Source organism: Lepus europaeus, chromosome 4 (assembly GCF_033115175.1).
Source record: "Lepus europaeus isolate LE1 chromosome 4, mLepTim1.pri, whole genome shotgun sequence".
In the NCBI taxonomy this organism is placed as follows: domain Eukaryota; kingdom Metazoa; phylum Chordata; class Mammalia; order Lagomorpha; family Leporidae; genus Lepus; species Lepus europaeus.
In genome coordinates, this window is record NC_084830.1 from 107011089 (window position 1) to 107036380 (window position 25292).

At 52.9% G+C, this 25292-nt stretch overlaps 1 protein-coding gene across 1 annotated transcript in view; it reads right to left on the reverse strand.

The window, feature by feature from the left end:
* Window positions 1–1908: 1908 nt before the first annotated feature.
* NSG2 (neuronal vesicle trafficking associated 2) overlaps window positions 1909–25292 on the reverse strand; it is a 59479-nt gene continuing 36095 nt past the window's right edge. The window contains exons 3-4 of the mRNA XM_062189636.1: window positions 4103–4213; window positions 1909–2100 (exon numbers count right to left, since the gene is read on the reverse strand). Of these exons, the coding sequence (XP_062045620.1) occupies window positions 1909–2100; window positions 4103–4213 (303 nt within the window). The remainder of the gene's footprint in view (window positions 2101–4102; window positions 4214–25292) is intronic.

The following is a 25292-nucleotide window of genomic DNA, read 5'->3' on the forward strand; positions in this document are numbered from 1 at the left end:
CCCATTTGTGATAACCACAGAAGGTAGGTGGAGACACTGTGTCACAGCCCAGTGGGCTCCAAGCCACAGAGCCATGTGCCTCTCCAGTTCAGCACCGAAGACCTCAGCATCATCTCGGGCCCCAGGTGCCCCTCCACAGCCCAATTGTAGCCCAGGACACTCTGCCCCCAGGGCTGACCGCACCTGCCGGGGCCCCTACCCCAGTGCCCTCCCCATGAGGCCCAGCAAGCAGATGACCAAGTTGCAAAGAAAGGTCAAGGCGCTCAGACACATCTATCTTTATTTGTTTCCTGTCAGAAAATTTCAAGAATTACACCAAAAAATACTTCAGCCTCTGCTATCTACTGACAAAAATACACCACGGAATTATGAAGCGCTCAGCAGTTTTGCTAGGGACGATGTGTTGTTCCGCTTCGGATGACAAATGAATGTACAGGTGACTCGAGGTGATGGGAGGGCTGGGGTGGGAAGGGAGGAAAAACCAGATGAGAGCATTTGGCGGGATACTTTGAGCTACACTAGTCTTATCATCCAGCAGCTGTGTACGATGGTTTCGGCAACGTAGCAAGCCACACACAAAAATAGTACCCTTTGCATGACCTGTCGGACACTCGTGGGGAACCTGGAGCACCTCTCAAATAAGCAATCCTCCCAGCCACTTGGGGCCCTGTCGGGCCTGAAGCCAGCACCCCACAGAATGGGCCTCCCTGAAATGTTTGGGAGAGGCCACGGCGTGGGAGCGTCCAGGGCAGGGAAGGGTTCGGTCAGGCCCGGAGGCCGCCTCCTTGTCCAGAGCTTCTGGAATCCCACGGGGGAGCTGGACAAACGTCCCCTGTCAACAGGACGGAGTGGGCACAGACAGCCAACACCCTTCTCAGCTTCCCTTCGCTGCGGCCTCGAGCTAAGCGTCTCTTCCTGGCTCTCACTGAGGGTCCTGGGTAGAATCCTATCACAGTTCCTAGTGCGATTAGCACTTTGAGAATCAACACACACAGATTTAAAACTCAGTGCCTGTGCTCTAGCTCAGGCAAGGGTTTACATGCCTGCCCTGGGGCTTCCTTCTTCCCGGAGTCCCCCCACCCCGCCACCCCTGCTGTCTTGTAAACCTGGGCAGTGTTCAGCTAGAGATCTAGAAAAATTAGGGAGAAAAAGAAAAATGAAGCGAATCTGCCCACGTCTCAATCTCCATGTGTGTGTCTGCAGAACCCACGGCCACCGAGTGGGCATTCGGAGCCCAGGCCGTGGGTTGGCTCAGCCACATGGGGCAGCCCAAGCCACAGCAGGGACACTGTGAAGTTGGCAGCAGGGGGCAGTGTGCTCCCGTCCTGGCCGAGGGCGTCCTGGGCTCAGGAAGGCCTAAATCAGTCCTTGCTCCGACTCCGCCTCTCCTTGCTCCCCGTGTTCCTATCCTGCAGCCCAGAGGCAGACCACAGAGCCCCAGCGTGTGTGGCTCCCTTGCGCGGCTGCCGTGGAAGCCCACCTCGAAGCTGCTGTTTCCCATCCAGGAAGCCCGCGCTCTTTACCCTTCGGCACCTTCCAGAGAGAGCCAGTTCCGTGCTTTGGGGTCCTTTCCCTCGTGTCTGTCCTTCTCTGCTTTTAAGTTTGCCTAACAAAGAAGAAGCAGGGGCTTTGAAAATATCTTACATGGGAACAGTCAACACGAAACATGCCTTTGTACATGAGCCTGACTCGGGACGAATCAACAATACCAAGACACAAAAAGGAACACCGATTCAGACAACTCCAGTGCACGAGATTTTCCAAGAGCTCCTCCCTCCCACCCCACCCCCGGCCCCACCCCCGCCCCCATATCCCAGGAGTACGGTGTTGTCTTGTAACTGGAGCTCGGCTTAGCCAACGGGGGTCCCCCTCTCCACCACCGCCCCCCATCCTGGCCGGGCGAGGCCTCTAATGGCCCTGGGTCTTGGGTGGTTTGGGCTCATGGATGACAGCAGCCGCCGACAGCCACGGCCCGATGGCCCGGGCGGTGCTCTGCTTGGCCACGCTGTAGTGGCTGATGACTGTGTAGAAGCGGCTTCTGGAGTTGGGGTCCTGGGAGGAGTAGTAGGCGTCCAGGGAGGCTGGGATGCAGCGCTTGTGCTGGGAAGAAAGAGACAGGGTGAGGGGTCATTCAGGCGGCTGCTTCCACCAGCCCACCACTCAGCCGCCCCGTCTGGGAACCACAGCCCCTGTGGGCTCTCATCCAGATGAGAGCAGGTGGCGGCACCCGGCCTGGGCCTGGCACAAAGCAGGTCTTCCCCAGACCCAACAACATCACCATCATCAAAGCTGTCCCTTGGAAGAAGCCCAACAGAATGAGCCTCACACTGACATTACTTCAAGGCCAACCTCCTCTGCTTTCTGACTGGGTGACTGTAGGGGGCGCTGTTGGCACCACCACCAGAACCCCTCTCCCGGCCTCCACTGGCTTTTCCCGGATGTTGCCCGCAGTCAATGGCTGCTAAGTTTGTTTCCTTCATTTTACACTTGTATCTCTTTTCTCTGGTGTCAATAGTCTGGGTTCCTAGCATCAGTGTAACTGTGTATTTGATTACCCTACACTATATGCAGAGCCATCACAGAACAATATCAAGATTACTACTAAGGATTTGACTACCGAATGAACTTCGAGGTCTTCCTGCTGCTCTGTGTGTTCTTAGAACGCAGACAATTCCCAACTGATGAAGCATCGGCTTCAGAGTGTTTGACCCCGCAGTGGTGAAAAGCTGGGCCCATATAACCATTCTGGTTTTCACGTCCAGTGCAGTAGCCAACAAATTACACCATCTAGTCAGCACTTTACTCTAAGGGAGGCTTTGTGTGAGAGGTCTTTGCACAACTGTAGGTCGCTGTGAGTGTTCTGAGCCCATGTGAGGCAGGTTCAGCTAAGCCCTGGCGTTTGGTAGGTTGGGTGGATTAAATGCATTTTCAACTTGTGATGGGCTTATTGGGTCATAACCCCACAGTAAGTAGAGAAGCATCTTTGTATTGCAGTTAGGGCCAATATCGTATATTCTGTAGTCGCTGGTGAAATATGTGCTTTCTCTATAAGTTTGTGTCCCCGACTGGATCTAGAGCTACGTTCTGTGTTTAGCTTTTTTCTAGTCACAAGGACCAAGAGTAAGCTACATCCAGAGAAGCCATGCTTCCCTCCCCCCTCCTTCCCTCCCCCTTGAGTATTCATTTTTATTAATTTTCTTTTTTTTAAACTTTTATTTAGTAGATATAAATTTCCAAAGTACAGTTTATGGATTACAATGGCTTCCCCCCCCCCATAACTTCCCACCCAGCCACAACCTTCCCATTTTTTAAAATTTTTATTAATTTTCTAATTTATCCCTCCAGAATTTCTTTGTGATGAAACAAGCGAGTATCTTTAGCCTCCCTTTTTCTCACATGAAGGAAAGGCCCCCCTTCCTCCGCTTGTCCATATCATCTTAGAAGACAGTCTGTCCACGCTTCCCCCTGCGCAGAAGCTCCGTTGCACGGACATAGCATGGTTTATTCAGCCAGGCCCTAAAGTGCTTCCGGTCTTCAGAACTTTGAGTCCTAGAACAGTGGAGTTGTAGGAAGCTCACAACATGTTCCCAGGCCAGGACATCGCCCGTGGAATCCTCCTACTTTGCAACAGAATAGCTGTGGCATCTCAGCAAATCCTCTTAACGTAGCGCTCTTAGCCTCTCTATATAGAATGGGGACGACAGACCCTAGTTTTCACAATGATGTACAGTCTCCTTGGGATAATGTTCATGAAAATGTCTAGTTAGGGGCCTGGCAGATAATAGACAATTGATAAATGATAACTACAACTATTGATGCTATCACCTGTTTTAGCTCTAAGGCAGATTCTGTCTTGATTGTCTCACATGCTGATATGGAGCCTAAAGCTGGACCATCCCTTGACCCTAGAGCATGGGCTCTACCCTGCCTGCTGGAGACGAATACTGGAAAATGCCTCGCCAGGCTCGCACTACGTCTTAAGCAGTCTGTAGGAAGGCTGCCACAGCCAGAACTTAGAAGCCAAAGAAGAGAAAGCACCAGTAATCCCTCTAACGGACGTTGACACTGGCCTGCGGCCACCCACCTGCCCAAAGCTCCTTACCTTATAGACAAATCCTTCTGGGCAGCTGTGGTCATAGGTGAAGGCTTTGTAAACCACCAGGAACACGATGCAGGCGAGGAATGCTAGGGCCAGGCTGACAAGGATGGTGACCTGGGGGAAGACACCATGGAGAGTCGTCAGCCTCTGCTTGCCCCCTCGTCAGCTCACATGCACGGCTCTCAAAACCTGGAAAGAACAGGGCTCCAGGAGCCCAGAAAACTCGAACCAGACTTTGACACTAACTTGCAGTCTTAGGCAAACCACCTGCACTCTGTGGGCCTAGTCCCCCTTCTGCAGGACAATCATTGAGGTTCCTTTTTGACTCAACATGTGGATTTCCCACCTTGTTCCACTTTGTCTATTAACTGTGCAGGGAGTGGGACGTGGGACCCCTTCAGCCAACACTTCTGGTGCCTCTTGGCTTCCAGCATCCCCACCCCCACTCCCACTACTGATCTCCAATCTCCAGACAGCAACTCTTTATTTAACATCCACTCGGACATCAGAGCCACACTTTGAAAACAACTCCCCCCCCCCACACACACACACACACACTCCCTGCTCTGTCTATCTCAAAGTTGCTTCCCCTGGATTCTTCCTTGTTGCAGGAAATGTCAACTCCACCTCTGCAGTCAGGAAAGCCGGAAGCTTTGAAGTTAACCTTGACCTTCTTTGCTTCTGCTTCACACCCGATCTATCAGCAGCATGCTTCCCTATGCATCCATAATCTCACTGTCGTTTCTGGCCTCAGCTCCTTGCATCCTGGCCCAAGCCATCATGCCCCGTGACCTGCAGTCTTGAAGCAGCCTGCTAACTCATCATTTCCTTGCACCCTCTGCTATATTTGACACAGCAACCAGAGGGATCATTGTCAAGTCTGAGCCAGGGCATCTTCCTTTTCTGCTCACAAGGACACCGTGATCTCCAACTTGGAGTCTCCCATCCTTTATCCACACAAGCAAGCGTTAAAGAAGCAATACAACAGCAAGCAAACTGAGAGCACCGCCAGGATTTGGCAGCAAAGAGTAGACGACTGCCTTCAAGGGAACCTCCAGGCTTGCACTGGCCCCGTGCACTGCCTGTGATCTTGGGACATGATCTTGGGACAATGGTGTTAATCAACAGGATTTTATTGCCATGTTAGGTTTTGGAAGCTGGTAGCCCTTGGAGCCCATTGGCCTCAAAATATGATAGACACCCTCTCACAAAGAAAAATGCAACCAATCTTAGGCATCTCCGTCCCGTCTCCTTCTCACTCCAGGGCGTGTTTGTAAGGATAGGAAGAGACAGGACTCCAAAGAAGCAGAGTTGTTTGTTGACGGGGAGGGCTTTGAGAAAGGAGAGACAGGGGGAGCTGAGGAGAGTCTGTCTCAGTCTTATGGGCAGACAGACACTGTCCCTGAGAAATTCCCTGTGCATGTGGATGAGGTTTGAGGAGGGCGATGTGTCAAATCCCATTTTTATCCATTGCTGATTCACGGTGCTGCCCCCTGCCCATTACCCTCCTCCCAGCCGCCCTCGGCTGAAGCCTACTGCGCTTAGCTCCTTGCCCTGGATTGGGTTGGGGGTAGCATAGTGGGGAGCTGCTGTGGAGATCAGACCAGAATCACCCAGCAGGATGTGGGGCTGAGGTGGAAGTCAGTGGAGGTTGAACACGGAGTGGGAGATCCCCCTCAAAGGCACACCTACCCACCCACCCCCTTGTGCCCTGTTCCGCTGAGGATAGCATTTTCCTGGCACAGAAGAGGGATGGTCCAGGCCACTGTCCCCCAGGGCTGGGGACCCAGGAGCATGGCTGGCAGACGTTTGGAGGAGTGGAGGGCTAAAGAAACCCAAAACACCCAGATTTTCTAAAGGCTCAGATGTCCAACAACTGAGGAATGGGTACACAAACTGTGACGACATCAGCCTTTGTATCCATGGATCCAACCCCAAGTGCAGACTGAAAATGTGCCGGGAAAACTTGTGTTTGCACTGAACATGTCCAGACTTCTCTTTGTTTCATGACTCCCTAAACAACACAGTAGTTTGACGATTTCTGCAGCGTTGCATTGTGCTGAGTGCTCTAAGTCATCTAGAGATGGCTCAGAGCCGAACTGGGGAAGGTCTGGCCCGCGAAATTGCTGGGCCTGGCCCTGCCAAGGCAATCGCAGATGGGACTTGAAATTCAATCCATTTGTACGGCCCGTGAATGATGTTCTAAATATCCAAATGGCCCTTGGCAGAGAAAAGTGCCCCTCCCCGAGTATAAGGGAGGTACACATAAGTTAAATATAAATACCGGGTCATTTTATGTAAGCTACTTGAGCATCCATAGCTTTGGTATTTTTAGGGGGTCCCAGAATGAATCCCCCAACAACTAGCAGGGGAAGACTGTCCATTCATTCAAAGGCACATTATTCAGTTGTAAGAGAAAATGAAGCACCTGCTACAAATAGAGATGCACCTTGAAAACTTGACAAATGAGGGGAGCCACACCTAAAAGGTCACACATCCGATGATTCCATTTGTATGAAATATTCAGAACAGGCAAATCCAGAGGGGCTGGGGGTAGGGGAGAGGGTTATGCCTGCCAATTGTCACAGCGTTTTCTTTTAGGTGATGCAAAGCTTTTGGAAGTAGATAGAGGTGATGGCTGTATATTGTAACTATTTTAAATGTCACTGAGTTGCTCACTTTAAAATAATTGATGCAGGGGCCAGTGTTGGGGCATTATGGGTAAATCTGCCACCTGCAGCACCGGCATCCCATATGGGCACAAGTTTGAGTCTCGGCTGCTCCACTTCCAATCCAGCTCCCTGCTTATGCACCTGGAAAAGTAGTGAAGATGGCCCAAGTCCTTGGGCCCCTGCACCCATGTGGGAGACCCAGAAGAAGCTCCTGGCTCCTGGCTTCAGATTGGCCCAGCTCTGGCTGTTGCAGCCATTTGGAGAGTAAACCAGCAGATAGAAGACCTCTCTCTCTGTCTTTTCAAATAAAATAAAATAAATCTTTAAAAATGATTGATTTCATGTTGTATGAATCTTACTTCAATTTTTAAAAAGCGAAGGGACCAACTGCAAGTGGACACCATGGCCTCAGCCCCCATGGCGGGACTCTGCCCAGACAAGGCTAACTTCCATCAGGCTGTGCCTTACGGTGAACAGAGGCTGTTTGAGCTAAAGAAGAGTTTGCCTCACTGGAAACTTCTGGAATTTTGGCAACTTCTGCAACTCAAGGCCGATCATTCCTTGAGACCCCAGGGCAGCCAGGCAGTGCAAGGAGGTAAGTCAGCCATGGCCCAGTGGGGGCCCCACAGACTATTGGGTGAGGAGGGGTGGGTACTTACTGCACACAGGGTGACACCAGCAACAGGGCCGCTGGACCTGATGGGAGCAGGGAGCAGGGAAGTCCTCTGTGGGGCATGACACAAGAAGTGTCTTCATACAGAACTCTGGGACAGGGACGCAGACGGTTCTGAGCACTCGTTCACTCCCCAAATGGCCACACTAGCCAGGGCTGGGCCAGGCAAAAGCCAGAAGCAAGCAGCTTCATCCGCGTCTCCCACATGGGTTTAAGGGGCTCAAGTATTTGGGCCATCTTCCACTGCCTTCTCAGGTGCATTAGCAGGGAGCTGGATCAGAAGTGGAGCAGCTGGGACTCCAAACGGCACCCATATGGGATGCACACCTGCTGTGCACAGAACAGAAGCCAGGCTATGCTGGAAGCCTCGTGGGCTTGGGCAAGGGCTGGCACCAAGAGTGCAAGTGAGGGGAGGCCTGGGAGGCGGGGCAGCGGGGGAGAGACTCCCCGAAAACCTGGGCTTTATCTCCAGGGTAACAGGAAGCTACTTAGGGGTTTTAAGCAGCAGAGCGGCAGGCTCAGGATTCTATTTTAGAAGGACACAAGGGAACCGCAATGAGTTTGTGGAAAATAGAAATAAATACCAAGGTTATTTTGGTGTGGGACAATTTCAGAAGGCATGCACCCCTGTAGACTGTGGGGATCCCCAGTGGGCAGTGCCTGCCTCACCACCCTGCACTGCCTGGCTGCCCCGAGGCATGATCAGCCTTGAGTTGCAGAAGTTGCCAGAATTCCAAGACTTCATGGAAATGCATGCTGTGAAAAGGGTTGTGCATGGATTGCTCCGTGGAGAGTCCTGGTTTGCTGCAGGTGGATTTCACCAGAGCGCCCTGCAGAACCAGTGCCGCTGCCCTGCCCTGTCTCTCCCTCTCCGGCAGATTTGTGGAAGCCAGAGGTTGCACACACTGGGTCCCTGCAGCGGAGCTCCTGCCATGGCCTTGGAGGCTGGGGGCAGAAAATCCTGCTTCCCCACGCAGCCCGTCTGAACATGACAGTCTGAGCGTGCATCGATATTTATTGACAAGTTTATATAACGTTGCTCCTCGGAGACAAAGCAAAGACCTTGTTCTCAACTCTTGAATTTTACAGCCTGGGACTAACAATAAACAGCCTGGTGGTTCTCTGGCACCGGGTGTGAGTGTGTCCCCAGCATTGTGATCCTCACCCTCAGCACACCAGAGCCCCCCCTCTGGTCCCGTCTCCTTGCTGGCTCGCTCATTCACTCACTCGGCACATATTTATCAGGCCCCGTGCCACAGTCCTAGCCTCAAGGAGTCCACCACTGGGACAGAGGCAGACACAGAATGAACAAATAAGCAAATAGACACGGGCCAAGCGAGAACGCAGGGCCTAGAGCCACGCACAGGAAGAGGAGCACCCAGGTGGGACAGTCCGAAAGGAAAAGCCAGCCCGAGGTGAGCTCCAGCCACAGCATCGCATGCCTGCCTTGGGGACAGCCCAGGGTCACAGAGGGTCCAGCAGGAGCAGTCTGGCAGCCACAAAGGGGCCCAAGGAGGAGAGCAGACCAAGGGCAGCCAGAGAGAGGCAAAGGCTGGCGCTGTGGGCTTTGGACATCAACGTCATCCTTGTCCTCCCCAAGACAGGAGCCTCCAGGGCCCAGCCCTGGTCCTTTGAGTCTAACCGTCCCATTCAGCCGCCACCCCCAGGCTCACAGGTTCAGCCGCCACCCCCAGGCTCACAGGTTCCCGGCAGCCCGGCCCCCAGCCCACAGCTCTTGTTCGGGCCTCTTCCTCAGCTTCCCATCCAGCCCTGGGCTGGAGCTGGGCCCCCTCTGCTCCTCCAATGGGGACTTGGGTCACTGCCACCAGCTCAGTCCTTGCAACCTCCATCTGCTGGGGATACCGCAGGCAGCAAGCGAGACTTGTCTGTTGTGCCGGGCACAGAGACTTGTGCAAAGTAGGGACTAGAGATGTTGCTGAACTGCAATATTGAGTTGAATTAAGCGCTCTCTCTCTCTCTCTCTCTCACACACACACACACACACACTCACACACACACACCACCCGGTCCAAACCACACTCAAGGCAGATGGGACGTGTCCACACCTCCACTCCACCTTCTGTTCTTTCCCAGTCCTCCTTCCCAGCCCCATCCATCAGCAGCCCTGCACACCTGCCCAAGCAGAAGCCCCAGCACTCGGGAAAGAATCAGGGCTCAGGTCAGCATCAGCTAAGGCAGGCTCAAGATGTCTCTGTCCACTTCTGGGGTCACAGAGAGAACAGAGGAAGGCAAGCCGAGGGAGGGGTTGGCAGTGCTGGGGGAGAGGTGCTGGGCCTGGCGTAACAGGTTCCACCTCCCCACAATCCATATCATCTCCATATCAATAATAATAATCAATTATAAGAGTGATTGGGAACTTACTGTGTGCAAGCACCCCAATCCCCTGAAGGAGGTAGAAGTACTAGCCCCATTTTTCTGATGGAGAAACTGAGGTTCTGAGAGGTAAGTGGGCTGCCAGAAGCCCCTCCAGTTGGGAAACGTTACGTTGGGACCATTCCCTGAGGTGTCTCTTGGGCACCCAGAGCTCCCCACGTTCACAGCCAGCCCGTGTCGTCCTCCACAGTCATGCTGGGAAGCCCCACTGGCCACCGCTCAGGCCTGGCCGCCTGCAGCCCTCCCCGCCTTCCCTGTGCCCCCACCCAGGGCCAGCACCTGCATGGCCTCCAGCTGCGGTAGCTTCTGGCTCTGCCATCGCTTCTTTACCGCTCCTGATGGTCCTCACTGTAAGCTCCCTGGCCAGGACCACCACCTCCTTGCCCCTGCCTGTGGCAGCATCCTCACCACTGTCCCCTGGCCCCGGTCTCCACCCTGCACTCTCTAACAAGCCACCTTGGCCACGCTGCTCCCCCGAGGTATGAGTCACACCTGCAGGACAGCGCCCTGACTCCTGAACATAGTGGACAAGGCCCCTCCTCCCCCAGTCTCCATTCCCTCCAGCTCCAGGCCCCCAGCGCCCCCCCAACACACACACACACACACACTTGCAGTTGCTGCTCCCACTGCCCAGAACACCAAACAGGTGCCTACTCCTAGATCCAGTTCAAAGATTCCCCCGCCCTTGAAGACATCCTCTCCAGAGTCCTTGGGCCGTCCTGGGCCACTGGCCCATGTGCCCATGGAGTCCTGAGACTGCCCCAGTGTGCCACAGTAACCCCCTCGTGGGAGGCGGGGTGGGATGCCACACCACACTTGCACTAAGTAAACTCTGGCCGCATGCCCAGCGCGGGGCCGGGCGCTGTCCGCAGATGCACTCTGGTTAGCCTCACCACAGCCCTGTGAGCAGGTGCTGTAGCTCCATCTTCCAGGAGTAGAGGCTGAAGCAGAGAGAGATTATGTAACTGTCTCCAAGTCCCACAGCTCGTGAAATAACACCGTCCAGGGACTGGCATTGTGGCACAGTTAGGTTAAGCTTCCGCCTACAACACCAGCATCCTGGATCATAGTACCGGTTCAAGTCCCGGCTCCACTTCGGATCTAGCTTCCTGCTAGCACACCTGGGAAAGAAGCAGAAGATGGTCCAAGTGCTTGGGTCCATGCCACCTATGTGGGACACCCAGATGGAGTTCTGGGATTCTGGCTTCAGCCTGGCCCAACTTGGTTGTTGCAGCCATTTGGGGAGTGAACCAGTGGATGGAAGACCTCTCTCTTTATCTCTCTCTCTCTCTCTCTGTCTGTCTTCCTCTCCTCCCTCTTCCTCTTAAACAAATAAATTACTTTTTTAAAGGAGGACAATCGGGAACCTAACTCGAGAAGCGTGGCCCGGCCCGTTAGCCAGTGCCGTCCTCCTCACAAAGTGCTCACTGAAGAATTTCCTTGTCCACTGGACGTGCACTGGCCCTCCAGTGTGTCGCCGATCATTCTACATGAAGGGTTTAGAACACTAAAGAGGACGTGGTGACCCCTGCTCCCAACACCCCATGACGTCCACCTCGAATCCCTGTGAATGAGCCCCCCCACCCCGCGAGAGGGAAATAAGAGTATCTGAGGATTCAACCAGATGACGCCTGTGAGAGCCTGGCTGTGGGCTGCGTGGAGGCCCCTGGAAGACACGGGCACACCCACCTCTCCGGAGCCTCGGAGAGGCCTCACTGGGAAAGGAGGTCTTTGCGGATCAGAAATGCACCTGTCAGACACACGCGGAGGGCAGAGGAGTCCCCTGCAGACGGAGGGAGCCGCTGGAAGGGACGGGAAGACCCTGCCCTGGACGCTGCAGGGCTGCACGGCCCTGCCAAGCCCTCAGCTTGGGCCCTCTGGCCTGCTGAGCTGTGCGGAGTGAGTTTCTGAAGCCCTACGCCTCGTGGTGTATAGCGATTTCTTATGACAGCTCCAGGAAATGAATGCAGCGCCCACCCCTACCACCACCCTGGTGCTTGGTAAACTCACTCCCGTTTCTCCTCACCACCTGCCTTGCTCCTCAGTGTGCATTTCACAAGTTCTATGTGCTCCTTGGCTGACATTGCTCCACTCCATGCCATCTGTCTCTTGCCCCCTTGCCAAACTCCTAGTCAGGCTTCAAAACCCAACCTACCACACGTTGCCACCTCTGGGCAGCCCTCCTTCACCTATGTGTACTCTTATTACACCTGGCGCATCCCTCTGCCACTTAGCACTCAACCCCGTGTGTCTCAGTTGTCCATTCTATTGTGTGGTGTGTCGTAGGACCACACCTATTTTACTTTGCAGCTTGGGCTTCCAGCTCGTGAGTGGGCACAAGGTCATGGAGATGTTGAATGCAAATCTCACCTTCCCTACTGCACACTCCTGTTTAGCCTAGAGCCCTGCCTTGCAATGAGGCTTCGGGACCCTTCCCAACCAGTCCACAGCCTGGCAGGGTGAGTACAAGGGTGAGGAAGAGCCCTGTTGGGTAGTCACTGCCTAAGCTCTCTGGAGGAGAACGACTCCTTCCCTGGTCCTAAAGTGCTCTGCTTCCTCCCTGCCGTGCCCTTGACAAGGGGAAGCTTCTGCAACGGCTGGGGGAGCTGCAGCCTTCGTGGTGGACCACATCCACGCAGCTCTCCGCACTTGCTGGGGCCCCACCAACCTTCCTCTCTGACCTCCGCCTCTGATGTGCTGTGGGACCTTGGGGAAAATGCTTCACCTCTCTGAGCCCTTGTTTCCTGTTGGTGTGACTCAATGAGATGATGCCTACTGAGTACTGGCACAGGGGCACAGCGGCAGCAAGCAATCACTCCTTGACTGCCCAACAGTGCACCAGCTACTGGGACAAGTGATTATAATATAGTATTATAATATATATATATTATAATAATTATCTCCTCCATGCCTCCTCATGACCCAACTGCGACCCCATTTTGCAGCTTTGGAAACTGAAGTACGGCAGAGTTAGAACCGGCCTGAGGCCACGTGGCTACTGAAGGCACAGAGGCCACTTCGAACTCTTGGGTATCTGATGAGGAAGGAAGGCCTCAACCCCAACACCACCTCACTGGCCGTTCAGGAAGTTGTCAGGCCGGTAGCTGTGTTTGCTTGCAGGAGTGGCCTGAGCGTGAGGCTATGCCCCAGACAGGGTGAATTTTGCTTAGCAGAAGTCACCACGGAGTGACAACGCTCAGGGGTACAGCAGAGTGTAGAACAGCAAGTCCCCACCCACTGACAGCCCAGCCAGGACACTGAGCTAGGACCACTGACACCCCCCTTCCCCCCCACCCCCGCTACCCGCACACCAGGAAGTTCATCGCCATTAATATTCAGCCGCAGCTGCACCCCAGCGCCACAATACCCAACAAGCAGCCCCTCTGGATGAAGAATGCAAAACCATGGAAACCTCAAAGCAATAGAACCACTCTCATCAGGGAAATTAAATTTTGTGGGGAGATAAAAACAGCGCAGCCCGAGGGACATTCGTCTTTCCTCTGGCAGCTGGAACCCCCAGGGATGGAATTAGGCTGCCCGACGCCTCGTACCTGGCTCAGCCCCAAAGATCCCGCAACAGGGCTTGAGTGGGATGTGCAACCGGCTTGCAGCCTCCGTAAATTCCACCCAACCGACACCCTGGTTTCCTCTGCCCTTTGCCTCGTGGTGGGGGCTGGGTTGTCTAGAGTAGCATCGCAGCTCCACCTCCCACTCCGTGCGTGAGTCCGGGAACCCTGCCTGCCCTTTGGAATCCTCAGCTTACTTCTCTGGGAAATGGGGGCGATGCACCTGGCTTCTGTAGGACTGCACGTAGCTGAGCGTGAGAGCCCTCAGGATGGCCCAGGCCCGTGGAAGACGCTCAGCCCCTCACGGGAACAACCTGAGCATCCATGGAGTGCTCTCGGGTCCTCACAGCTCTACGGAGGTAGGTGTTGTCTGTGTGTCCATTTTGTAGATGCTACATCCGAGGCTGACAGAATGATTTACATGTATGAGGGAGAGAGTGAGGATTTGAACTGAGGTCCAGCTAGCTCAGAAGAAGTCTGGCTGCCCATCTGTATGTTAGACTGTCTATAAACCTATAACCACTTTAGACTTTATTTTCACTAAAAATGGATTGTGCTAGTATCATAAGAATGATGTCGGAAATCCAAGAGGAGAAATACCCGTTATAATCAGGCCACTCTCTCCAACTCATTTTTACATGTGTGCTTCTAGTTCCTATCCACACGCAGCCCAGCATAAAAACTTGATTCTTTCTTCTCCTTTTAATTTTCACACACACACTTCCTTCAAATCTCCGCGGCCACAGAGAACATCCCCACATACCAAGTCTGGGCCTTCCCAGAACAAGAACAAGAAAAGTGACTCTCAGTTGTCATGTTAATCCACACACAACCGTCATGACAGGACAAGTGTCCACTAGAGAGGTCAAGATGCCACTCGGGATGCCACGTCCCATGTCACAGTATCTGCTCCTGTTCTAACCTCCTGCGAGTGTACCTCCTGGGAGCTAGAGGTGATGACTCAGGTGGGTGGGCGGGTGCACCTGCCACCCGTGTGGGAAACCTGGTTCAGTTTTTCTGCTCCTGGCTTCAGCCTGATCCAGTCCCGGCTGCTGCAGGCATTTGGGGAGTGAACCATTGGAAGGCAGAGCTCTGTCTGTCTCCGTCTCATAAATGAATAAGCACATAATTTAAAAAAAAACCATCATAAGTTATACACAAGAAGAACAACCAGAAAAGGAAGTGTCGCGTGTTAAGAGCATATGCCAAGGCTGCTAGTTATTGCCACCGTCCCTGCCATAATCACGCCTCACTGGGGCTGGATTTGGTTTAGTTATTTCCTCAGCCTGAGGGCCACCAGGTGTGCACTGTGGCACCATCACCTGTGATCTGATGGGCCCTCCAGGGTGCAGCCTCTCAATGGTCTCTGAGCTGCCTCAGGACAGATGGACAATTCAAGCAGATGGGATGGGACAGGAAGAATCTCTTGGGCTTCTTCTGAGTGCCCTGCCTGACCCACTCCCCTCTGGCCATCAGAGAGATCTGCCTACAGCCATCTGCTCAGCATGACCCGGCACAACTGAAAACCCTTCCCTCACCACCTGTGTCCTGGCACAGCTGGCCCAGGGCCCCACTGGGCATCCCACCGTCCAAGGAGATAAATCGGCCGCAGCCTGGGGTTCCCACCATGGCTGCTGATGCCCCCTGGTCTGCACCAAACCCAGAAATCAGCATTTTCCACACATCCAAGAGGTTTTAATGCAAGTAACCTGGGGCAAGTCCAAAATCAGAGGCGAGGAATTCACACCTCTTGACTGTCAAGTACACCGTAGGGACTGGTTCCAGAACCCTCTGTGGACGCCCAAATCCACAAGCGCTCAAGTCTCTTGTACAAAACTGCCTAGTATTTGTGTAGGAGAGGTTTTCAAAAAGTCCATGGAAAATGTGTGTTATGAAAAAGCAGGGAGTGGATTTAAAAATACTTTTGCACCAAAATAAACTTACTTTTGCATTCCATTTTTGCATGAGTTTTTCTTAGCCTCTTGATATAACCTGCACATATCTTCCCATGTGGTTTAAAACATCTCTAGACCGCTTACAAAACAAACGCTATGCTGATTGTTGTTGTATTGCTTAGGGACGACGACAGGAAAGTCTGTACACACTCAGTGGCGATGTCAGTCACTCGGATCTGGAGCTGGCTGAATCCACAGATGTGACACCATGGAGGCAGTGGCCCGATGGTGCTCAGTCCTTCCCAGAATCCCATAACAGGTCCCGTTGCTATGTCAGGTTTGCACATGGAGAAAGCGAGAGAGCAAGGCAAGGGGGTGGTCAGTTCTCAAGATGACCCAGCTCATCAGTAGTGGAGCGAGACCTAGGAGACCAGGTGTTGTCTGGACCCAAGATACATCTTTCTTCTTCAGCGCTGCAATGGCCCAGCTCATCTGCCCGGTAACACCAACTGCTCCTGCCCCAGGAATCCTCACATTCACAGTCAGAAAACAGGCCCCACAGTCCTGGCTGCTGCACTGCTGACATGCCTTCTAGTGCCTTCCTTGGAAAATGCTGTGGGTATGTGCACGCGTACACACACACACACACACACAACCAGGAAGCCTTCCCAGACCTGTCCCTCACCAGTGAGGCCTCTCCAGGCCTCCATGGTCACCCTGATCTCTGAGGGCCCGTGACCTAGCCTGCCCCAGTGGCCTGGAGCTTCCCAAGAGGGAGGACCCAGCCTCTGTGACCTCTTCTCCTGGTTTTAGCCTGGGTCTGGCACACGGAACACAGGAGTGAGCTTTGAAGGGCCCACATCCATTTGCCAACCTCAAACAGGCCCCAAAGCAGAGCCTGATCATCCCATCTGCCCAGAGGCCCATGAGTACAACCCCAGCCACGGTCAGAGGTGCACACTTGTCTCCCTGCAGCCCGGCCAGCCTGCTGGTGAAAGCACATGTCCTGTGTTTCTGTCTCCATGGAGACATGAGCCCTGCAGCCCAAACAGCTTGTTCCATTAAGCTACTTCCATTCCTCAATCCCTTTTCTTGGCAGAAGAGTTGATAGAAGAAAATCAGGTCAGCAAAATTGGTTTGGAAAATTAGAAAACTTCCCCTCCAAATTCCAATGTGTGGCACTGCGAGGTGTGCCAGTGGGGGCTTCTGAGCCAGATAAACTAATCCGCGTCTTCCTATAACTCCTGCCAAGCTGAGAAGCAACGCCTGCCAGCACTGTAGTCTGGCGCACGCCGCAGCGTGTCCCTGGGAAACAGAGCCATGGGGGTGTGCTCTACACAGTTGGCTGTGTTTGTCCGTGAGGAGGAAGGGATCTCTGCCCTCGATTCCACCTCCTCATGCCCTACGAGCTCCTGGACAGACGCACAGACACACTCCACCTGGGAGGAGTCCTGGAGGGACTCTCGCAGAAAAGGTTTCTCATGGCCATAGGCCTGATGTTGCTACCCTGGGAAGAGTCAGCTTGCAAGGCTGGCTCCTGGCTGGTATCCACGAGCCTGGATTTTGGGAAAACTCACCCTACTATAAGCACAAACCTTTGTGCATTTACACTGCCTTCTTGTAATGCAAGGTGAGACTCCTCCCTGGGGTGAGGACAGGCACCCCACACCCTCCCCAGCCTCATATCCTGGGGCTCCCCACCCACTCCCCCTTACTGGGGGTGTGCCCCTCAGGGCCGTTGGCTGCTTGCCATGGGAGAAAACAACTCTTCACCTGCCATTTGGAATCTGTCTTTATACACAGTAGTCTCTTTGTCCCTATTCTTATCGCTAATTTCAGTTATCTGTAGTCCACCATCATCTGAAAATAGTCAATGAAAAATTACAGACAGAAAGACAATGTGTTGTTTTAAATTGCATGTGGCTCTGAGTATCATGACAAAGATCTCACACCTTCCTGTTCTGTCCTGCACAGCATGTGAATCTTCCCTTTGTCCAGTGTATCCATGCTGTCTATGCCACCCTCCCGTGAATCACTTAGTAGCTGTCTGGGTTATCAGAGGGACTGTCTTGGTATCGCAGTGCTTACGTTCAAGTAAGAAGGTCTAACACTACGTCACAATGTCCACGGCATTCACCTTTCTCCATCTCATCACACATGCATGTGACACCATGACAAGGAGGGCAAGTATAGCACAGTTAGTCTGAGAAGAAGGAAGCACATTCGTGTAAGTTTATTACTGTATATTGTTACAACTGTTCTATTTGATTAGTAGTTATTATTGTTAATCTGTTACTGCACATAATTTATAAGTGTCACTTTATTATAAGTATGGCTACATAGTAAAAAGCATAGTGTACAGATGGTGCTGTGGCATAGCGGGCTGAACTGCTGCTTGCAATGCAGCATCCCAACTGGTATGGGCACCGGTTCAAGTCCTAGCTGCTCCAATTTCAATCCAGTTCCCAGATAATGCACCCAGGAAAGCAGCAGAAGATGGTGGAAGTGCTTGGGTCCCTGCCACCCATGTGCAAACCCTGAAGAAACCCTGGCTCCTGGCTTCGATCTGGAACAGCCCTAGCCATTGCAGCTATTTGGGGAATGAATCAAAGGATGGAGTTTCTTTCTCTCTGTCTCTCTCTCTCCCTCAGTCTCTGTAACTTTGCCTTTGAAATATTTATTTATAGCTTTATGAAAACAAAAACAAGGGGCCAGCGCTGTGGCGCAGCGGGTTAACGCCCTGGCCTGCAGCACCAGCATCCCATAAGGGTACCAGTTCAAGATCTGGCTGCTTCACTTCCAACCCAGCTCTCTGCTATGGCCTGGGAAAGCAGTAGAGGATGGCCTGGGTCCTTGGGCCCCTGCGCCTGCGTGGGAGACCCAGAAGAAGCTCCTGGCTCCTGGCTTCGGATCGGCACAGTTTCAGCCACTGCGGCCAGTTGGAGAGTGAACCATCAGATGGAAGACCTCTCTCTCTCTCTCTCTCTCTCTGTCTCTGCCTCTCCTCTATCTGTGTAACTCTGACTTTGAAATAAATAAATAAATCTTTTAAAAAAAGAAAACAAAAACAAACACACAGTGTGTGTAGCCCCCATCCAGTACTGTCTGCCATCTCAAGCATTCACTGGGAGTCTGGAACGTCCCCCCTGTGAGTAAGGCAGACAGCAGCACAGATCTCCTTGCCAGGAAGCCTCAGAAGGAAAGAGGCCGGAATTCGGCACAGCAGGTTACCACTGTTTGCAATGCTGGCATCCCATGTCGGGGCACTACCGAGAATCCCAGCTGCTCCGCTTCTGATCCAGCTTCTTGCTAATGTGCCTTGGAAAGCAGCAGAAGATGACCCAAGTACTTGTGTCCCTGCCATTCATGTGGGAGATCAGGATGAAGCTCCTGTCTCCTAGCCCTGGCTGTTGGAGCTATATGGAGTGAACCAGAGGATGGAAGATGAATCTGTGTGTGTGTGTGTGTGTCCCCCCCCCCTCCCGTCACTCTGCCTTTTAAATAAATTAAGTAAATGAATGAATAAATAAGCCTTTAGATAAGGTGGCAGGATTGTGGTACCAAAGCCCCTTCTCACCCCTGTCTACAGAGGTGGGCGAGTGACCGGGGACTGCCCCCACATCCTCTTGGCCCAGTCGAGGTGCTAACCGATGTCACCTTAGGTGAGACCTCACAGCTGAGCCTGCCCTCCATGCCCTGAGTCTGTTCCCAGGCAAAGTTCATGGTGACCACAGGTGGCGCACCTTTCCGTCTGACTGTTGTGTCCTGACAGAGACAGGAAAACAGGGTAGTGGCCAGAGCCTCGGCTGGGACCAGACGCTCAGCCTGCATTCCAATCCCATCTCTTACTGCTTCTCTTATTACATTTCCTGGGCCTTGGGAGTCTCATCAGGAACTGGGATCATAAGAACTACCTTGGAGTCCTGACGTAAGGAGGAAATGAGATCATTGTGTGGAAACGCTGAGCCCAGTACCTGGCATGGAGCAGATGTCCAGAGACTACGGATCTGGAAAGAACGCACATGCCTTAAGATCTAAAATCGCATTCCCTCTGCCTGTCTCGGAGGCTGTCATTCGATACTCTGAAATCATTTTCCTACTGTAGATTCGTCAGACTCCTGCACACGGGTGGACAGGAGATAACCCGAGCCACTGTGAGATCTGCTGATGAGTTTGGTCCTATCTGAATAAGTGACATGGCTTCCACTGGGTTTTAGGAAGTGCAGGGATGAGGCTGCCGACGGCTGTGGCCACTGGCCTGAGCTGGTGGACAGCGGCTGCAAACTCGGGACCGGCAGGCTCTCGGCTTGCACCGCGTCATAGTACCACCCATCGTACAACTGTGAGCAGGCTCTGTGCCTTCTCCGAACCTCAGTTACTCCATCTATAAAATAGGAACTAAAATGATCCCTAACACCTGAACGTATTGCAAGGTGGCATGAGGTCACGGCGATTTGGTCTGAAGCAGTACATGCTCCGTGAATGACAACCATGCGAAAATATCAGAGCCAGATGTTGTCAAGACTCTCTCCTGGAGGAGCGGGAATTTGGCTTAACAGTGAAGACGTAGGTTGGCGCACCCGTACCCCACTGGGGAGCGCCTCTAGCTCCTGACTCCTGCTTCCTGCTCATGAGGACCTTGGGAGACAGTGGTGATGGCTCAGCTGACTGGGTTCCTGCCACCCACAGGGGACACCCACGTTGAGTTCCCAGCTCCCAGCTTCAGGCCAGCCCAGCCCAGCCATTGCAGATGTTCGGAGAAGGGAGTTAGCAGATGGGAGTTTGTTTCTCTCTCTCTCTCTCTCTCTCTCTCTCTCTCTCTCTCTCATTGTAAAATAAATAAAAACAATTAGAAAGAGAAAAGTGCTACTCCCTTGGGTAGCGATGCGAATCCTAAGATGGGACGATCAGTCGGGAGTGAACATCTCTGAGTGGTCCTGCCTGCTACCCCTGACTCCACTTAATTCCTCAATCAGGATCAATTCCGAAAGAGGGAGCTGATGGTCTTTGGGCTGCGCTCCCACATCCCAGATGACTCCCCTGGAAAAGCTCGAGATGAACATTAAGATGTATGATATGTGGTCTAGTTATATTAATTTCATTTCTTATTAATAATTCATAAAAGCAACTCTATACGATGGGCCCTTTCATATTCCTGTTTTATAGATGAACAAAATAAAACCTAGAGAAGTTAAGCTACCTGCCTAAGGGAAATTCAAATGACGAATGGCGGAGGTAAGACTTGACATCTGGGGTGAGCCCAGAGGCTGCGTGCACCTTCCATGGACCCCACTGCCTGCAGAGCGGCTGCCACCGAAGTGGCTTCTGGGATGCAAAGATTCTCCCCATCGCCACACCAACCAAAAAGGCTGCCTCATCACCATCACGCGCAATCAGCTCCCTGCGGAAACCCCCAAAACCCATTAACGAAGTCGGTTCTCCAGGGCCCCTGAAGAACCCCGCTAAGTAAATTGCCTTTGGAAAGTAAAAGGGAAATGAAACATCTGCGGCCTCGACTTCACATGAGCAATAATTCACAAGCCTCTTTCAGAACCCAGAGAGGAGAACGCCCCACGGGAGGGAGTGGTATAGATGTGCGATCCCAGGCTTTCGAGCCAAGAACTCATTAATATTTGTGGAATCCTTGAAAGAGAAACAGCACGGCTGAAATAGGAGCATTCCAAAGCAATAACTCATTTCTCAATTGAATGTGCTATTGGCATAATCATTCGAAAGAAGAAACAAGAGTCCAGGGGCCCTGCTCGTGGGGGGAGATCAATCTCTGGCCTTTTGAAGAATCGTTCACTTGAGAGCTTCGAACCAGGGCGGGCTACTGGTCTAGTAGTTGGGGTGCCCCAGGCCCACATCGGAGCGCCTGGCTTTGATGTCCAGCCCTGGTTCCCGGCTTCCTGCAAGGCAGTGGGGATGGGCCAAACGACTGGGTCCCTGCCACCATGTGGAAGACCTGGATGGAGTTCCTGGCTCCTAGCTTCATTCCCGGCCATTGCAGGCATTTGGGGAGTGGACAAGTGCATAGACGCTCTCCCTGTCTCCATCTCTGCAATCAACAAAAATTAAAATTTTAAGTTTAAAAAAGGTAAAATGTTTTATCTACGTCAGGCCAAGGGTTTTACATTTGAGAGTGAACTTCTTACAGGATGGAGAAGCTAAGGTTTTAATTCACATGGTTGTGTCTTCATGTGGCAATAATCAGAGGAAAATGCACAGGAAATCCAAGCATGTTTCTCTAGCTCTAAGCAGCCTATCAAGAGCGGGAAGCCAGCCTTCCCCAGCCTCCTTGTCTGGTACAACACAGAGCAGATGAGTGATACAGACGTGCGTGGCAAGGGCTGGGCGCGAGGCAGTGGGCATGCTGGGGACGACTGGATCTAATGGAACCCGCCCTGTGCACGGGGAACAGCCCCAGCTAGCTCAAGGACAGGAGGGAATGGGGTCCTGCAGGGGCCAATCTTCCGATTAGGCAGGAAAAGCTGGAGAATGTGAACTATGGGGGGCATTTCCCAATTTTCAGATTGGGAGCAGCAGGTCCAAAATGGTGCTTTCAAGATTTGTATTCGGCCGGCGCCGTGGCTCAACAGGCTAATTCTCTGCCTTGCGGCGCCGGCACACCGGGTTCTAGTCCCAATCAGGGTGCTGGATTCTGTCCCGGTTGCCCCTCTTCCAGGCCAGCTCTCTGCTGTGGCCCGGGAGGGCAGTGGAGGATGGCTCAAGTGCTTGGGCCCTGCACCCCATGGGAGACCAGGAGAAGCACCTGGCTCCTGCCTTTGGATCAGCGCAGTGCGCCGGCCGCGGCGGCCATTGGAGGGTGAACCAACAGAAAAAGGAAGACCTTTCTCTCTGTCTCTCTCTCTCTCTCTCTCACTCTCCACTCTGCCTGTCAAAAATAAAAATAAAAAATAAAAAAAAAGATTTGTATTCATGACTTATTTTAAACTTTTCAACAATTTCCCAATTTTTTTAAATATCCCTATTTCATAGGAAATAAGTTGCCCAAAGTGACTGGGCCAGGGTGAAATAGCGGGAAACCCACCCAACTCTGGTGAGGCAGAGAGCGTGAGAGCTCTGGCTGAGCAGGGAGCAAGCTCACAGGTGGCATTGGGGCACCCGTGACCATGACCACACAGGGCAAGGCAGGCAGCTAGCGGGCTCTGGAGTGTGTGTCCACAGACATCTCTAAATAGATCCAGGCCCAGCTCCTCCTACCCCGTGGAGGGAGCTGTTAAGGCTGAGAAGGCTCTAACACTGAGCCCCTGCTGCAGGCATTGGACTTTTCATGCCTTGTTTTCTTTTCAGTCTGCAATGACCAATGGTTTGACGAAGATGCCATTAACCCCGTGATATTACCCTGGGATCACACAGCCAGGCCACGCCCCGGGCCTCGTCTTTCTGACTTTTGCCTAACACACCTGGGCCTTCCTCTTACCTGGGTTGTTCAGCTCCCACTGCAAACTTGTCACCAGCATCTTGGAGAAATAGTACCCTCACACACAAACACTCACGCAGGCGCACACATATCCCCTCCCCGATCTTACCAGGGCCATTTAGCACTAAGCGAAATTCACTAAATTGAGATGTGGCACAGCCTTACCGACTGCACGGGTAGTGACAGCAGCTACAAATCTGTCCCCACACGCGGGTGACAGGGCTTGCACGGTGAGGTCATGCAGTCTATTTAAATAGTGCCGCCTTGATGGTGATGTTCACTGGTCATTAAGAGCTGAAGAGGCTCCCAAGGGGCTCAGGATCCAGGCAGAGCAGCGGTTCGGTTCACACAGCAGCAGTGCCTGGCCTAGGGGCTATCGCTCCACTCTGCCCTACATTGGCTGTCTGACCTTCTGTGAACACCCCTGGGCCTCGCTCTACCTACCTGCAAGAATGGGTCTAATCCTTATATCCACCTGCCCAGTACATTGGGCGCACCTGCCATGGCGCTGGGCATGAGGCTCCCGGAACTGCTGAATGCTATTGCTGTCAGTGCTATTTAAACACAGTCCTTAAGCAGAGATGAGCAGAGCTGATTGTTTGACTTCCTGCCACTAATGTAGCCGGATGCCCGGCTGAACTGATTCATTTTGTCAAGATGGTCTGGTGAGTCACAGCCCTAATTAACTCTCCCATGGTTTTACTGGGGCAGGAATCAGACCCGTGGGTTTCACCCCACTCTCCCTGGCTCCCAATAATGGAGGTTTGTGTCCCTTGTAAGCCTTGCAGATGAAAAAATCATGCAGGAGACACAGGGTGACACACACACTCACTGTCTCCTCGGAGCATTAAAGCAAGGGCCTGGAACCTGATGGAACTACCTCCCTTGCACCGAGGTGTCCCCCAGCAGCTGCAATGCGGGCCCGCAGCTCGTGTGCTTATTCCAGTGCGGCCTCCGCAGCAGGATGGCGGGGACATCGAGACGCACTGGGGCTTTCCTTTACAGAAAGCTCCTCTTTGAAGCACTGGGGACAAACCCTGGGACTGGGTGGGGGTGAGATTCAGGCTGGGGGCGGGGGAGAAGTAGGGGGTGCACAGTCCCCAGCAAGATGGCTGAGAAAACCCACAGGACACCTGCCTGTGCCAGCGCTGGGTTTTGGCTGAACTGTTTGCTCCTGGACAGCCAAAGCCTTGCGGATTCAGCGTGGTGGCCCCTGCACCTGGCCAGGGCTGGGCTGCAGAGGGGGCTGGATAATCCGTGCTCAGTAAGTAAACACCACCCAGCTCGTCTTCTCCGGAAAGGACGTGAGGCAATGCACAAGCTACGTGACTTAGCCATCGTGAATGGTCCCTGAATGCTCACTTCGCGCCGAGCTGTGCCCTGAGCACCGTCTGTGATTTCCTCATTGCGTCCTTGCCATTGTTATAGGTTGAGCATTCCTACTGCAGAAATCTGAAACCCAAAACTCTTTGGGCGCTGCTATGACACCACCAGTGGAAAATTCCACGCCTGACCTCACGCAATGGGTCAAAGGCAAAATGCAGGTGCCCTAAGAATATCGTATGAAGTTACCTTCAGACCACGTGGGCAAGGTGCATGCAAAACATAACTCAGGTCATGTTTAGATTTGGGTCCCAGGCCCAGGAGACCTCATAATGGAGATGCAAATATTCCAAAGGCTGAAAAATCCCGACTTCCAAACACCTCTGGCCGGGATTACTTGAACCAGGGATACTCAACCCGTATTTGTGGTAGGTGTTGTTATTATGCCCGCTTTCCCAATTAGAAAAACGGTAAGGACATGAACAGAAAGAACAAAGAACGACGTACATGGGAAGCAGCTGGGAAAACTGTGCCCTGCCTTGCAGTAGGGGCCATAAATTGGCTCCAGGTTTTCTGGGAACCTGACCAACGGTTAGGAACTGGGTCAGTGATACATCCACAGAGCCCAAAAGACACAAACTGATGGCTCCGAAGATGTACAGATGGCTCCCGTCTGACTCATACAGCCTGGGGCAGTCACCTCTCCCTCAGCCTCTGTTTTGTCCCCTGGACTAGGGGAGTGAGTAGAATACCATCCCCATCACAGGGAGGTCACAAGGAGCGGAATGATGCAGCAAGTGCTGTTTCTGGAATCCAGAAGATGTTCTGTCAATATTTGCCCTCCTGCCTTATTTCTGGCTCCTCTTCCCACTCCACTGCGGGAACGAGGCATCTTAAAATGTGGGTTCCTATCTGTGCAATCGCCAGCAAGGCTGCTCAGCCAGCACATCTCTACCTGAAAAGAGAAAGGAGCCATGGACGAAGGCACTGGGTTTTGCAAGTGCACCTGCTCCTGAATTTCTCCAGCAGTGGGCAACGGCACGGTTTGCTGAAGTCTGTCCTGGGCCCCACTTGAAATGCACAGTGAAACAAAAGGGACCCCCGACTCCGCTGTGGTAGAGCCTTGCCCTGGGACACTCGGGAAAATCGCACCTGTCATCTACAGCAGAGAAACGTCATTGATTTTCCCAGCCTCATTTTCGTGTTTGAAAGAATAATTCCTCCCC